The sequence below is a fragment of the Euprymna scolopes genome, chromosome 11, assembly GCF_053919585.1.
Source record: "Euprymna scolopes isolate OS-2025 chromosome 11, ASM5391958v1, whole genome shotgun sequence".
NCBI lineage: Eukaryota > Metazoa > Mollusca > Cephalopoda > Sepiida > Sepiolidae > Euprymna > Euprymna scolopes.
In genome coordinates this window covers 37,602,438-37,619,662 of record NC_136492.1, presented here as the reverse complement: position 1 = coordinate 37,619,662, position 17,225 = coordinate 37,602,438, and the positions used below count along the sequence as shown (strand labels likewise).

The window sequence follows — 17,225 nt, the reverse complement described above, 5'->3', positions numbered from 1 at the left end:
TATAATTATTCATCATCTGTAGCAATAATAATAATTATTCATAATCTGTAGACATAATTATAATTATTCACCATCTGTAGACATAATTAGAATTAATCATTATCTGTAGCAATAATTATAATTATTCATGATCTGTAGCAATAATTATAATTATTCATCATCTGTAGCAATAATAATAATTATTCATCATCTGTAGCAATAATTATAATTATTCATCATTTGTAGCAATTATTATAATTATTCACCATCTTTAGCAAACATTATAATAATTCACCATCTGTAGCAATAATTATAATTATTCATCATCAGTAGCAATAATTATAATTATTTATGATCTGTAGAAATAATTATAATTATTCATCATATGTAGCAATAATTATAATTATTCATGGTCTGGAGCAATAATTATGATTATTCACCATCTGTAGCATTAATTATAATTGTTCATCATCTGTGGCAATAATAATAATCATTCACCATCTTTAGCAATAATTATAATTATTCATCATCTGTAGCAATTATTATTATTATTAATCATCTGTAGCAATAATAATTATTATTCACCATCCATAGCAATAATTACAATTATTCATCATCCGTAGCAATAGTAATAATTATTCACCCTCTATAGCAAAAATTATAATTATTCATCATCTGTAGCAATAATTATAATTAATCACATTCCATAGCAATTATTATAATTATTCATCATCTGTAGCAATAATTATATTTATTCACCATCTGTAGCGATAATTATGATTATTCATCATCTGTAGCAATAATTATAATTATTCATAATCTGTAGCAATAATTATAATTATTCATCATCTGTAGCAATAATTATAATTATTTACGATCTGTAGCAATAATTATAATTATTCATCATCTGTAGCAATAATTATAATCATTCATCATCTGTAGCAATAATTATAATTATTTGTGATCTATAGCAATAATTATAATTATTCATGATCTGTAGCAATAATAATAATTATTCATCATCTGTAGCAATAATTATAATTATTCACCATCTGTCGCAATAATTATAATTATTTATCATCTGTAGCAATAATTATAATTATTCATCATCTGTAGCAATAATATTATTATTCATCATCTTTAGCAATAATTATAATTATTCATGACCTGTAGCAATAATTATAATTAGTCACCATCTGTAGCATTAATATAATTATTCATCATCTGTAGCAATAATTATAATTATTCACCATCTGTAGCAATAATTATAATTATTCACCATCTGTAGCAATAATTATAATTATTTATCATCTGTAGCAATAATTACAATCATTCATGATCTGTAGCAATAATTATAATTATTCACCATCTGTAGCAATAATTATAATTATTCACATTCCATAGCAATTATTATAATTATTCATCATCTGTAGCAATAATTATATTTATTCACCATCTGTAGCGATAATTATGATTATTCATCATCTGTAGCAATAATTATAATTATTCATAATCTGTAGCAATAATTATAATTATTCATCATCTGTAGCAATAATTATAATTATTTACGATCTGTAGCAATAATTATAATTATTCATCATCTGTAGCAATAATAAGAATTATTTACGATCCGTAGCAATAATTATAATTATTCATCATCTGTAGCAATAATTATAATTATTCATGATCTGTAGCAATAATAATAATTATTCATCATCTGTAGCAATAATTATAATTATTCACCATCTGTAGCAATAATTATAATTATTCATCATCTGTAGCAATAATTATAATTATTCATCATCTGTAGCAATAATATTATTATTCATCATCTTTAGCAATAATTATAATTATTCATGACCTGTAGCAATAATTATAATTATTCACCATCTGTAGCATTAATATAATTATTCATCATCTGTAGCAATAATTATAATTATTCACCATCTGTAGCAATAATTATAATTATTCACCATCTGTAGCAATAATTATAATTATTTATCATCTGTAGCAATAATTACAATCATTCATGATCTGTAGCAATAATTATAATTATTCACCATCTGTAGCAAAAATTATAATCATTCATTATCTGTAGCAATAATTATAATTATTCACCATCTTTAGCAATAATTATAATTATTCATCATCTGTAGTAATAATTATAATTATTCATCATCTGTAGCAATAATTATAATCATTCATAATATGTTGCAATAATTATAATTATCTACGATCTGTAGCAATAATTATAATTATTCACCGTCTGTAGCAATATTTATAATTATTCATCATCTGAAGCAATTATTATAATTATTCATCATCTGTAGCAATAATTATAATTATTCATCATCTGTAGCAATAATTATAATTATTGACTATCTGTACCAATAATTATAATTAATCATGATCAGTAGCAATAATAATAATTATTAATGATCAGTAGCAATAATTATAATTATTCACCATCTGTAGCAATAATTATAATTATTCATCAGCTGTAGCAATAATTATAATTGTTCATCATCCGTAGCAATAATTATAAGTATTCATCATCCGTAGCAAAAATTATAATTATTCACCATCTGTAGCAATAATTATAATTATTCACCATCTGTAGCAATAATTATAATTAGTCACCATCTGTAGCATTAATTATAATTATTAATCATCTGTAGCAATAATAATAATTATTCACCATCTTTAGCAATAATTATAATTATTCATCATCTGTAGCAATGATTATAATTATTCATCATCTGTAGCAATAATTATAATTAGTCATCGTCTGTAGCAATAATTATAATTATTCATCATCTGTAGCAAGAATTGTAATTATTCACCATCTGTAGCAATAATTATAATTATTCATGATCTGTAACAATAATTATGATTATTCATGATCTGTAGCAATAATTATAATTATTCACCATCTGTAGCAATAATTATAATTATTCATCATCTGTAGCAATAATTATAATTATTCATGATCTGTAGCAATAATTATAATTATTCATAATCTGTAGCAATAATTATAATTATTCATGATCTGTAGCAATAATCATAATTATTCATCATCTGTAGCAATAATTATAATTATTCACCATCTGTAGACATAATTATAATTATTCATCATGTGTAGCAATAATTATAATTATTCACCATCTGTAGAATTAATAATAATTATTCACCATCTGTAGCAATAATTATAATTATTCATCATCGGTAGTAATAATTCTAATCATTCACCATCTGTAGCAATAATTATATTTATTCATCATCTGTAGCAATCATTATAATTCTTGATCATCTGTAGCAATAATTATTATTCTTCATCATCTGTAGCAATAATTATTATTATTCACCATCTGTACCAATAATTATAATTATTCATGATCAGTAGCAATGATAATAATTATTCATGATCAGTAGCAATAATTATAATTATTCATCATTTGTAGCAATAATTATAATTATTTACCATCCATAGCAATAATAATAATTATTCATCATCCGTAGCAATAATAATAATTATTCAACCTCTGTAGCAATAATTATAATTATTCATGATCTGGAGCAATAATTATATTTATTCACATTCCATAGCAATTATTATATTTATTCATCATCTGTAGCAAGAATTATAGTTATTCACGATCTGTAGCAATAATTATGATTATTCATCATCTGTAGCAATAATTATAATTATTCATAATCTGTGGCAATAATTATAATTATTCATGATCTGTAGCAATAATCATAATTATTCATCATCTGTAGCAATAATTATAATCATTCATCATCTGCTGCAATAATTATAATCATTCATGATCTGTAGCAATAATTATAATTATTCATGATCTGTAGCAATAATTATAATTATTCATCATCTGTAGCAATAATTATCATTATTCACCATCTGTAGCAATAATTATGATTATTCATCATCTGTTGCAATAATTATAATTATTCATGATCTGTAGCAATAATTATAATTATGCACCATCTGTAGCATTTATTATAATTATTCATCATCTGTAGGAATAATAATAATTATTCATGATCAGTAGCAATATTTATGATTATTCACCATCTGTAGCAATAATTATAATTATTCATCATCTGTAGCAATTATTACAATCATTCATCATCTGTAGCAATAATTATAATTATTCACCATCTATAGCAATAACTATAATTATTCATGATCTGTAGCAATAATTAAAATTATTCACCATCTGTAGCATAAATTATAATTATTCACAATCTGTAGCAATAATTATAATTATTCATAATCTGTAGCAATAATTCTAATCATTCATCATATGTTGCAATAAGTATAATTATCTACGATCTGTAGCAATAATTATAATTATTCACCATCTGTAGCAATAGTTATAATTATTCATAATCTGTAGCAATCATTATAATTATTCATCATCTGTAGCAATAATAATTATTCTTCATCATCTTTAGCAATAATTATTATTATTCACCATCTGTACCAATAATTATAATTATTCATGATCAGTAGCAATGATAATAATTATTCATGATCAGTAGAAATAATTATAATTATTCACCATCTGTAGCAATTATTATAATTAGTCATGATCTCTAGCAATAATTAAACTCATTCATCATCTGTAGCAATAATTATAATTATTCATCATCTGTAGCAATAATTATAATTATTCATCATCTGTAGCAATAATCATAATCATTTATCATATGTAGCAATAATTATAATTATTCAGGATCTGTAGCAATGATTATAATTTTTCACCATCTGTAGCAATAATTATAATTATTCATCATCTCTAGCAATAATTATAATTATTTACCATCTGTTGCAATAATTATAATTATTCACCATCTGTAGCAATAATTATAATTAGTCACCATCTGTAGCAATAATTATAATTATTCACCATCTGTAGCAATAATTATAATTATTCACCCTCTGTAGCAATAATTATAATTAATCATCATCTGTAGCAACAATAATAATTATTCATAATCTGTAGACATAATTATAATTATTCACCATCTGTAGACATAATTATAATTAATCATCATCTGTAGCAATAATTATATTTATTCATGATCTGTAGCAATAATTATAATTATTCATCATCTGTAGCAATAATTATAATTATTCATCATCTGTAGCAATAATTATAATTATTCATCATTTGTAGCAATTATTATAATAATTCACCATCTTTAGCAAAAATTATAATAATTCACCATCTGTAGCAATAATTATAATTATTCATCATCAGTAGCAATAATTATAATTATTTATGATCTGTAGAAATAATTATAATTATTCATCATCTGTAGCAATAATTATAATTATTCATGGTCTGGAGCAATAATTATGATTATTCACCATCTGTAGCATTAATTATAATTGTTCATCATCTGTAGCAATAATAATAATCATTCACCATCTTTAGCAAAAATTATACTTATTCATTATCTTTAGCAATAATTATAATTAATTATGATCTGTACCAATAATTATAATTAGTCATGATCTGTAGCAATAATTATAATTATTTATCATCTGTAGCAATAATTATAATTATTCATCATCTGTTGCAATAATTATAATTATTAATCATCTGTAGCAATAATTATAATTATTCATGGTCTGGAGCAATAATTATGATTATTCACCATCTGTAGCATTAGATATAATTGTTCATCATCTGTAGAAATAATTATAATTATTCATCATCTGTAGCAATAATTATAATTATTCATTATCTGTAGCAATAATTATAATTATTAATGATCTGTACCAATAATTATAATTAGTCATGATCTGTAGCAATAATTATAATTATTCATCATCTGTAGCAATAATTATTATTATTAATCATCTGTAGCAATAATTATAATTATTCACCATCCATAGCAATAATTATAAGTATTCATCATCCGTAGCAATAATAATAATTATTCACCCTCTATAGCAACAATTATAATTATTCATCATCTGTAGCAATAATTATAATTATTCACATTCCATAGCAATTATTATAACTATTCATCATCTGTAGCAATAATTATATTTATTCACCATCTGTAGCGATAATTATGATTATTCATCATCTGTAGCAATAATTATAATTATTCATAATCTGTAGCAATAATTATAATTATTCATCATCTGTAGCAATAATTATAATTATTTACGATCTGTAGCAATAATTATAATTATTCATCATCTGTAGCAATAATTATAATCATTCATCATCTGTAGCAATAATTATAATTATTTTTGATCTATAGCAATAATTATAATTATTCATGATCTGTAGCAATAATAATCATTATTCATCATCTGTAGCAATAATTATAATTATTCACCATCTGTAGCAATAATTATAATTATTCATTATCTGTAGCAATAATTATAATTATTCATCATCTGTAGCAATAATATTATTATTCATCATCTTTAGCAATAATTATAATTATTCATGACCTGTAGCAATAATTATAATTATTCACCATCTGTAGCATTAATATAATTATTCACCATCTGTTGCAATAATTATAATTATTCACCATCTGTAGCAATAATTATAATTATTCACCATCTGTAGCAATAATTATAATTATTTATCATCTGTAGCAATAATTACAATCATTCATTATCTGTAGCAATAATTATAATTATTCACTATCTGTAGCAATAATTATAATTATTCATTATCTGTAGCAATAATTATAATTATTCACTATCTTTAGCAATAATTATAATTATTCATCATCTGTAGTAATAATTATAATTATTCATCATCTGTAGCAATAATTATAATCATTCATAATATGTTGCAATCATTATAATTATCTACGATCTGTAGCAATAATTATAATTATTCACCATCTGTAGCAATATTTATAATTATTCATCATCTGTAGCAATAATTATAATTATTCATCATCTGTAGCAATAATTATAATTATTCATCATCTGTAGCAATAATTATAATTATTCACCATCTGTATCAATAATTATAATTAATCATGATCAGTAGCAATAATTACAATCATTCATGATCTGTAGCAATAATTATAATTATTCACCATCTGTAGCAATAATTATAATTATTCACCATCTGTAGCAATAATTATAATTATTCACCATCTGTAGCATTAATTATAATTATTCATCATCTGTAGCAATAATAATAATTATTCACCATCTTTAGCAATAATTATAATTATTCATCATCTGTAGCAATGATTATAATTATTCATCATCTGTAGCAATAATTATAATTAGTCATCGTCTGTAGCAATAATTATAATTATTCATCATCTGTAGCAAGAATTGTAATTATTCACCATCTGTAGCAATAATTATAATTATTCACCATCTGTAGCGATAATTATAATTATTCATCATCTGTAGCAATAATTATATTTATTCACCATCTGTAGCAATAATTATAATTATTCACCATCTGTAGCAATAATTATAATTAGTCATCATTTGTTGCAATAATATAATTAGTCATCATCTGTTGCAATAATTTTCATTAGTCACCATCTATAGCAATAATTATTATTAGTCATCATCTGTAACAATAATTGAAAAATCCTTACTTGCACCAAGACCAATGATTGATAATGAATCTTCAGAAGTTTCTGATCCAAAAATTAAGATTGTAGCAGAAGAAATGCAGAATTTAGACATCAAACTACTATCTGAAGGCCGAATTCCCTCTCCCCCTAAGTCATTTATCCTAGCTGATCTAAGAAACTGTACACATGTGTAGATACGAGTCGACCGACGTCGTCATGCACTCGAAGCTCCTTACACGGGTCCTTATAAAGTTCTTCTAAGATATCCAAAATACTTTACTATAAAACTAAATTCTAGTAAGGGTGATACAGTTTCAGTGGATCGTCTGAAGCCTGTATATATTAAGTCTTTTGAAAATAGACATATTGAATCAAATGTCATTGAACAGGAAACTTCATCTACTGAGAATTCTATAGAAGAATCAATTGAAAATGATTCCAACGATTTATCTAGTACGCCTACAGAAGAAGCTGGCCAACAAGAATCAATAGATCATTCCTAAGATTCAAAATCTACAACAAGATCAGGCAGAAGAGTAGTTTCGTCCAGAAACAACGACTACCATTACTTCTAACAATATCTCCGATACTGAGATGGGAAATATTGTGGTGTTGTATTTCTGATATTTTTATTAAATATAAACTAAAAATAAAAATGTGTCTATATATAAATAATAATAAACTTTAAAGATTAAAAAAAAAATAGAATAATTTACCTTTTCCTGATTGGTCTTAAACTTTTGGTTATTTGAAGCCGCTATAAAAAAAGAAATAAAAGAACTGTCATCTGTTAGCATAGCTAGAAAGCAACCGTTCGATTTGGAAATTAGAAGAGCATCATACCCCCCACCCCCGCAGCTATACTCTGGTAAGTTGGCCCGTTATATCCTACATTTCTTTTTTGATTTAATGCTTTCAAATTGAATCCAACTTTTACGGTGCGTTAGTTTATTAAGGTACAGAAGATACAGAATAGTAAGAATGGATTTCTCCATAACACCATTGTTCCAGCGTGGTTTGTGTTCTGCATAGTGCTGAAGCATGTTAAGGTTCCTGATCCTGGTGAACTTGAAGAAAGAATCTGATCAATTTTAATCATCCTTCTAGTATAAGGGAGTACTTGAACAGATAAAAACCAAGTGTATTAAGTTTTGTAGGCCTATCTAATCTTTTGAAAGTATTCACAAAACCTATATGCACAGTGATGGAAGATTACTGAGACGCAACCGACGGCACTTACAAGAGTCAGAGATGAACCACTTTCAATGAACCCATTCAAGAGATTAATTGGAATGATATAACACCATTGTGCCAGCAACACACTGACCCACTAGAAATCAGCACTCCGTCCAATAACAACAATGGATACATCTCATCAGACAACCCAGGGCAAACAGTTGAGTCGAACCAACAACCAGAGATACTGACCGAAGACCTGAAAGAACAAAAATACAAGGACTTTATATTATTCAAATCGATGATAAGTAAATAAACAAAATAATAATTAAAAAAATAAATGTAAGCATCTTTAAAAGACACAATAAAACCTTTTTCTCTACAAAAGGGATGTAACAGTCTAAGGAACTCTTTAATGTATCGAGTTACTTCCCCTTGATTATTTCTTGTATAAGTAGTAGTTAGCTCATGAAAATAAACAAGTCCATATTATAATCGATCCTGTCTCTAGTGTCTTCATTAATATACCCACAATACATTCCTCTTTCATCTCTCCATTATGTCAGAATATTATTTCCTTTATTCTCATTAACAGTGTTTTATGGTAAACAACTGATGATCCCTTTAAGAACATTATTTGTTTGTTCATGTCAGTAAAACTATTCAGCGATATGGGAGATTAATTGACTTACTGACAGAATAATGTTCCAACGAAGGACAATTGTTTTATTTTTCAAAATCTTTTATTTTCATTTTTTCATAGTTTCAAAAGTTTTAAAGAAACTTCCACGACTAATATATATATATATATATATATATATATATATATATATATAGTCTTTGAAGTTTTTAACATTTGAAACCACACAAAAAATTATTTTTTTATCATTCATTAAAAAAACATCTAGTCAGTAAGTCATTTAATCACCTGCACTGCAATCACTGCATCAACTCTCAAATTTACTATAATACCAATTTTTATATTTTTTAAGGGATCATCAGTTGTTTACCATGAAACACTGTATATACATATATATATAAATGCGATATTATATTTAAAACCAATGGACTTGCATTTTATGCAGGTTAAATATCGACCATCGGACATAAAATCAAACTGCATTTCAACCGTGCTTATCTGATGAATTATTCATTCAACTATTTTCATTTTCACCCTCTATCCCAAGCTTTTTTTGCTATGGAACAGTTCACAAGTTTTTAGAACATTTCCGTTAATGAACATATTTTTTATAGTTTTGCAAACATATGTTCATTTATTTGATATGGTTTTGCAAACATTTATTCATTTATTTTTTTTATAGTTTTGCAAACATGTATCCATGTATCCTGCAAACAGAATGCATTCATTTATTTTTTTATAGTTTTGCAAACATGTATTCATTTATTTTTTATAGTTTTGCAAATATGTATTCATTTATTTTTTATAGTTTTGCAAATATGTATTCATTTATTTTTTATAGTTTTGCAAATATGTATTCATTTATTTTTTATAGTTTTGCAAACATGTATTCATTTATTTTTTATAGTTTTGCAAATATGTATTCATTTATTTTTTTATAGTTTTGCAAACATGTATTCATTTATTTTTTTTTATAGTTTTGCAAATATGTATTCATTTATTTTTTATAGTTTTGCAAACATGTATTCATTTATTTTTTATTGTTTTGCAAATATGTATCCATTTATTTTTTATAGTTTTGCAAATATGTATCCATTTATTTTTTATAGTTTTGCAAATATGTATCCATTTATTTTTTATAGTTTTGCCAACATGTATTCATTTATTTTTTTATAGTTTTGCAAATATGTATTCAATTATTTTTTATAGTTTTGCAAATATGTATCCATTTATTTTTTATAGTTTTACAAATATGTATCCATTTATTTTTTATAGTTTTGCAAATATGTATCCATTTATTTTTTTATAGTTTTGCAAATATGTATCCATTTATTTTTTTATAGTTTTGCAAATATGTATCCATTTATTTTTTTATAGTTTTGCAAATATGTATCCATTTATTTTTTTATAGTTTTGCAAATATGTATCCATTTATTTTTTATAGTTTTGCAAATATGTATCCATTTATTTTTTTATAGTTTTGCAAATATGTATCCATTTATTTTTTTAGTTTTGCAAATATGTATCCATTTATTTTTTTATAGTTTTGCAAATATGTATCCATTTATTTTTTTTATAGTTTTGCAAATATGTATCCATTTATTTTTTTTATAGTTTTGCAAATATGTATCCATTTATTTTTTATAGTTTTGCAAATATGTATCCATTTATTTTTTATAGTTTTGCAAATATGTATCCATTTATTTTTTATGGTTTTGCAAACTTGTATTTATTTATTTTTTATGGTTTTGCAAACTTGTATTCATTTATTTTATCTTCTAATTACAGCTATGAAGAAATATCTGCTGCCATTTATACTCCAAACTTGACGAACCTTCCACACCAAGATACGCTCATTTATGGTTATCTACAATCTTTTAAATATTTTGATTATCTCAAAAATGAACTTCTACAACACCAATTCCGTTTCAAAGACAGTTACAGAAATTCTGCAGAAGCGATGCTACAACGAGCCATTAACATTCACAAGGCAAACATTTTATCCCGTAATGGCTATTTGGGTGAAATCATTGTGGTTGGTATCCATGTCAGAAGAGGAGATTTTGTCCGCAGTCAATCACAGGGTTATGTGCCTGCTCCATTGCCTTATTTCTATCGTGCCATGAACTATTTTTACACGAGACACCAGGATGTTATGTTTTTTGTGTGCAGTAACGAGATACTTTGGTGCAAGAAATACTTAGATGATGATAATATTTTTTATTCTGATAGCAACAATGGTTTTGTAGATTTAGCGGCATTGTCACTTTGTAATCATACTATCATCTCTGCTGGCTCCTATTCTTGGTGGGCTGGCTATCTAGCTAACGGCACTGTCATCTATTATAAAGATTTTCCTCGGCCTGGAAGTAGTTTGGAAAAGTCCATGGTTCGAAAGGATTATTATCCTCAATCTTGGATCCCACTTTAACTAGGGTAGATAAATCCGTCTCTCTTCAGTTAGATATTTTTCTTACAACAAAAAGAAATGAAACCCTGTTGATTTTAACTTTGAACATGAATAGTTTTACGAAATCTTCAGCTTGACACATAATGAAATGACTATCAGTGCTTTAGATTTTATGGGTGCTGTCTTTTAAACTTTTAAAATTTATAACTTTTAATCTTGAATTTTCAAAACCTTAACTGTTAAAACTTTCTTTTTACTTGAAAGATCTGAACTAAATATTAAACTTAATAATTTTCAGTAAAATCCAAGTTTGTAATAAATATTCATTATTTAAAACTTTTATTTATAAAATAATATAATAATATTTATTAAATTAAATATTAAAAAAAAACAAATGAAAATATTCAAGTTAAAAAAATAGGTAAAATACTAACAACATGATTTGAAAATTGAATAAAAAAATTTTCCAAAAAATGTTAATTGCTTTTTAACAAAGTTTACATTTTTGACAAAAAATCAACTACCAAAATGAAATTGAGCAACCATGATCTTAATTGATTTTAAACTTAGATTCAAATGTTGACAGAAATAAATCTATATAATTATGAAACTCAAATGACCTTGTAACGGGCGTTGTTACCCAACATCCGGTTTACGACTTCTGGTTGCGCATGCGTACATAAACATGAACCCATAACAGCGTCAACAAATAAACACAAATTGCTACTCTTGCAGAATTTTTTCGCGTTTAAATTATCCAAATAAACAATTGTTAATACTTTCTGCATTTTTTTACATCTTTCATTTCCGTATTGCATTTAAGTTATTTTAACGCAATTTTCTTACAAATAAATCTACTTTAACCCATTGACAACCATACGAGCATTTTACAACTGTGATTTAGCCACCGCCTTTCTTTTTTTTTAATTTATTCTCCATTTTTTAATACACCTTTCTTAAAAACATTCATACATTTTCTTCTACACTACCAACATAAATAAATAACCCTGAAAATATGCTTTTTTTAATTTGCGTTACAAATAAATAATCAACGTGATAATAAAACGTATTGTCTTACAGTGTACGTTTTCAGCATCCCAATTGTTTTTTTTCGCGTTTAAATTAAAAGATATATCAAAATTTGAATTTAACTTTAAGTATTATGGTATCTGTTCAGTGCACATTTACGTAAGTAAGTTTTCTTTTTCAAAAATAAACAATTATAAACAGAACGACCCATAGAAATCTATATTCTTTTTACATTTTAATATACTTTCATAGAAATTTTTCTGTTATGTCACAAAAAACTATTCTCTTTACGTCACAAGTGTCACGCTCATACATTAATTCCATAGCTAATATAACATACTGACCCAACGGGTCACAGGTAGTCTAGTACTTCATAATGGTTGCATTTTTAAAACACTTTTCCAGAAATAATTTTCTTAATTCTTGAAATAAATTTAAAAGGAAATCTCCAGAATTCATTGAGAGTTAACTTTATTCAATTAAGTCATCATTAGATTTGTATGATTTGAATAACGCTAGTAAATATAAATATATATTACATTAACAAATGGCTCAGCTACTCTCATGTAAAGTAGCATTCATATTTTGCAAGTAAGATAGATTAATTGGTTGACAAAATATCTTCTATACCATGATGATGATAAGGAGGAGGAGGAATTAAAAATTTGGATATAAATCAATAAGTGATATGAATTTTGGATGACTCTGATTTATATCAAGAATTGAGAACTGTTCAATATTTGAGGGGAAACATAATGAAGTATGGGAACTTTGTTTCTTTCAATGTTAGCTTACATAAATATTTGGTGCTTATATACACTAATATATATATTTCATATAAGCATAATTGGAGCAGCTATTGATACCTGCAGTTTCAAAGAAGCATAGAACATCTCACACATTGAACTCAATAGTGTGTGTGATCCAATTTTCAGTCATTGGCATTAATAGATTCTATTAATCAATATTTTTTCTTAGGTTTTATTATATTTTGTTTTTATAAGTTTTTTTATATTTTATATTTTTGTTTTTATAAGTTTTTTTCTGCATAAAATCCATGTATTTAAAATAATCATTTTAAAAGAGACAAAAAATAAAAATAAAGTAATTTTTAAGAAGTATGTTTATTCCAGAATGTGACCCCTTAACTTTTCAAACATGACTGAGGATAGTCAGTGAAATTTATTGTTTTTGAAACCACACTTGAAATTGACAGTACCATATTGATTTGAGTTGATCTTGTGTGTCACCATAAATAAATAAATATATAGAGAGTTATATAAATAAATAATGGAAATCAGATTCCAATAACCATGTTTTTATTGCTTCATTATGTAGAACCAATCAGTTATTAGTATGTCACTACTGAATTTATTCATCGTAGACTCTTTAGAAAATGGGAATTTATTTACCTTAGAAAGAAAAGATTTGGTTAATCATTCATCAAGCCATAAAATTATATAGAAACATAAAATCTCATGTTGAATTGTTAATCTTATTTAATGTATTTATTAAATAATTTTCTATATATTTTTAATTTACACTCAATATTTATTCATTAAATATTAATAATTACTACTATTATCATGATAACTTTATAATAATTAATATTTATTATTATGATTATAATTAACAATAATTTTAATTTTATGAATTTTGACTGTAAAAATTAAAAGTACCCATCATACTAATTTTATTATTTATTATTTTATAGGATTTTTCTTACTTTATATTCCCTCCACTCTTGAATTATTTTTTCATAAAGCTCAGTATATATAAATCATCGATTTACACTACACAACCTTGTCTGGTTTTAGCTGGGATAGTTCTATGCAGACAATTTTGGATCACCTTTAGTTTTTTATTTAGTAAATTTTCCTGATGATATGATATGATTCAAGGGTGCAAAGGTTGCAATGCCTAAATTTATTTAGTGTGTATTTTCTAGCACTTCTTAATATAGGCCATTTCAATTAGTATTCAGTTGTATTTGTACAAAGTTGCCTTACTCATCTAGCTAAAGATGTTTTTTTTTTAGTATTTACCTTATGCATTTTAAATGATCTCATATGGTTATAGAATCTGTCCTTGAACTGATACTTCATCGACCCTACATATATTTTGGTTCTATTATTTTTAATGACTTTGCATTTATATACTATGTCTGAAATAAGACATTTACCTTCCAAGGGACATTTATTAGCATTTCTACAGTTACAAAGTGGTTCATCTTCAGTATTCTAGCTAATATCTCACCCAACTTTATTAATTTCCTTATCTATTTGTGCACTTTTAGAACATATTATAGTTTTTGCTAAGTTAGTAGTTGCTGAGAATGATAATTTTACAGTATTTTGATTTATGCCTAATATTCCTGAAGGAATATTATTTAATTGAAATTCATTAGGATTATTTATTAATTCATTTTATTACAGACTATTATCCTCATCTTTTTAGTTGTTGTTGTTTCACAACATTTTGCCCAACTATTCATCTGGCCTTCATCAGGTGGTAGTCCACAATAAAATAAATTAATAAATAGTACTCATCTCAATAAATTCCAATTAAAATAATATACGATTCAGTATGGCCCGACAATGGAAGATCAGATAATAAGTAGGGGAAGTCGGGGTAAGTTGAGCCAATTTTCCATTTTGGCACTTCAGAACCCAAACGACTAATTATTTTGCAAAGATGAGTGTATTATTATAAAATTCTTTTATTTGGGAGCATTTTGAAACAAGTTGCAGTTTTCTGCTAGTACACCTAAACCGACCATGTGCTTTACAAAAATGCATATCAAATGGCTCAACTTGCCCCGACCATGGGGCAAGTTGATCCAACCTCTGGGGTAAGTTGTGCCACACAGGGGTAAGTTGTGCCACGCAAAAATGTGTTGCAAATAAAGAAAGAACAAGCCCAAAATTGTTGCTGTGGTTATAAAACAAATTATAATAATGAAGTAGAAATGTTAATTACAGCGAATGAACCAGCACAAAATTTGAAACATATATCTGAAAGTAAGTTAATGAAGTTGCCACTGTGACAAGTCACAGCTGAAAACGAGCTGGCTAGAACAACGGACAGAACTGCCAACACTATTTGGCTGTGGCAGCTTGTAAACAACATCTTCTGCATTGAAACCCGCTTCGTCCTTTGGGTTTGGAACAAACACAGGCTTGTCCGTTCCTACCTTCCCAGCAACTTTTTGAAGGAAAACACCTTCAAACTCGAAGTCCTCCCCGTTGAGAGTGTCAACCCGGGCAATATAGTTCACAGTTCGTGATTTGCCAGCACATTTGACAACCACAAAGTCACCTTCGATTATTGGGCTATCCAGATCAATATCACCATCACTATCTGATGACACATCATCAAATTCAAAATCTGAATCATCAGTGTCACTTGAACATGGGGTTTTAGATCTCGGGGGACATGACTTTTTCCCACCAGTATTGAACAAACACTGCTTTGTTTTTGTTAATAGGCTCCTCTTTCTATTTTCAGAAAGGGCTATCAGCTTCTGTCGTTCAGGGCTGTCAGTCAAAATCTTTGAGCTGTCCTTTTTGTGACCACCTCTTCTTGCCTTTCTTGGTGCTGCTTTCGGAAATGGCTGAATTACAGATGGTGAAATGTATGGACGATGCATGACATCATGTGAGCTAGATGAAACACAAGACCCAGATGCAGATGGTTGCATAAGATCATCTTCTTGCTGTTTTTGTGGTCGGACATCATCACTGTGCACGGGCAAGACTGCTCCAGGAACCTCACCTGATGGTTCTGTATCTTCCACGGTAGAATTTGCCTCAAGGCTTTCTGCAGCCACATTTTGCTCACGGTCAGTTGGAAGAGAAGGGGAAAAGTCAATTTCACTAAAGATGTCCTGGTTAAATGGATGAATGCCCGAGGCTTGGAATCCAGCAGCAATGTTCAATGGTGTCATGGCAATCATCTGGGCTTGGTTCACTAGAGCTGGGATTTCATATATTGTTACTGTTTTCCCTGGATTGGATTGTAGCCACCCATCCATGGCTCTGTTGTACGCTGTTTTGAAGGGTCCATACACTGACCGGTCGAGCGGCTGGAGACGATGGGAAGTGTGTGGTGGAATGGTCAGTAAGACAACGCCATGAGATCTTGCTGTGTTCACAACATTCAAAGAAATGTGTGTGTCATGGTTGTCGAGGATTAAGAGGATTTTCTTTCCTGGTGAGCATCTGGTGTGCTTGATGATGTGATTTAAATATTCCACAAACACCTCTTCATTCATCCAGCCACTTCGTGTTGCCTTCCCTATGCACTGTGTTGGTCCAGCTCTGATGAAGTGATCTCTGTAGTGGACTCTGGGAAAGATGAACAGAGAAGGCACGACTGATCCAATTG

The 17,225-nt window shown here is 26.9% G+C and overlaps 1 protein-coding gene across 2 annotated transcripts in view; it reads left to right on the top strand.

The window, feature by feature from the left end:
* The window catches only part of LOC145287836 (galactoside alpha-(1,2)-fucosyltransferase 1-like), a 308,705-nt gene extending 296,110 nt beyond the window's left edge, over nt 1-12,595 (top strand). For both annotated transcript variants that reach the window (XM_080135707.1, XM_080135706.1), the window contains exon 3: nt 11,189-12,595. In XM_080135707.1, coding sequence (XP_079991833.1) covers nt 11,189-11,831 — 643 coding nt within the window. In that variant the 3' untranslated portion in view covers nt 11,832-12,595. The remainder of the gene's footprint in view (nt 1-11,188) is intronic.
* The last annotated feature ends 4,630 nt before the right edge of the window (nt 12,596-17,225 follow it).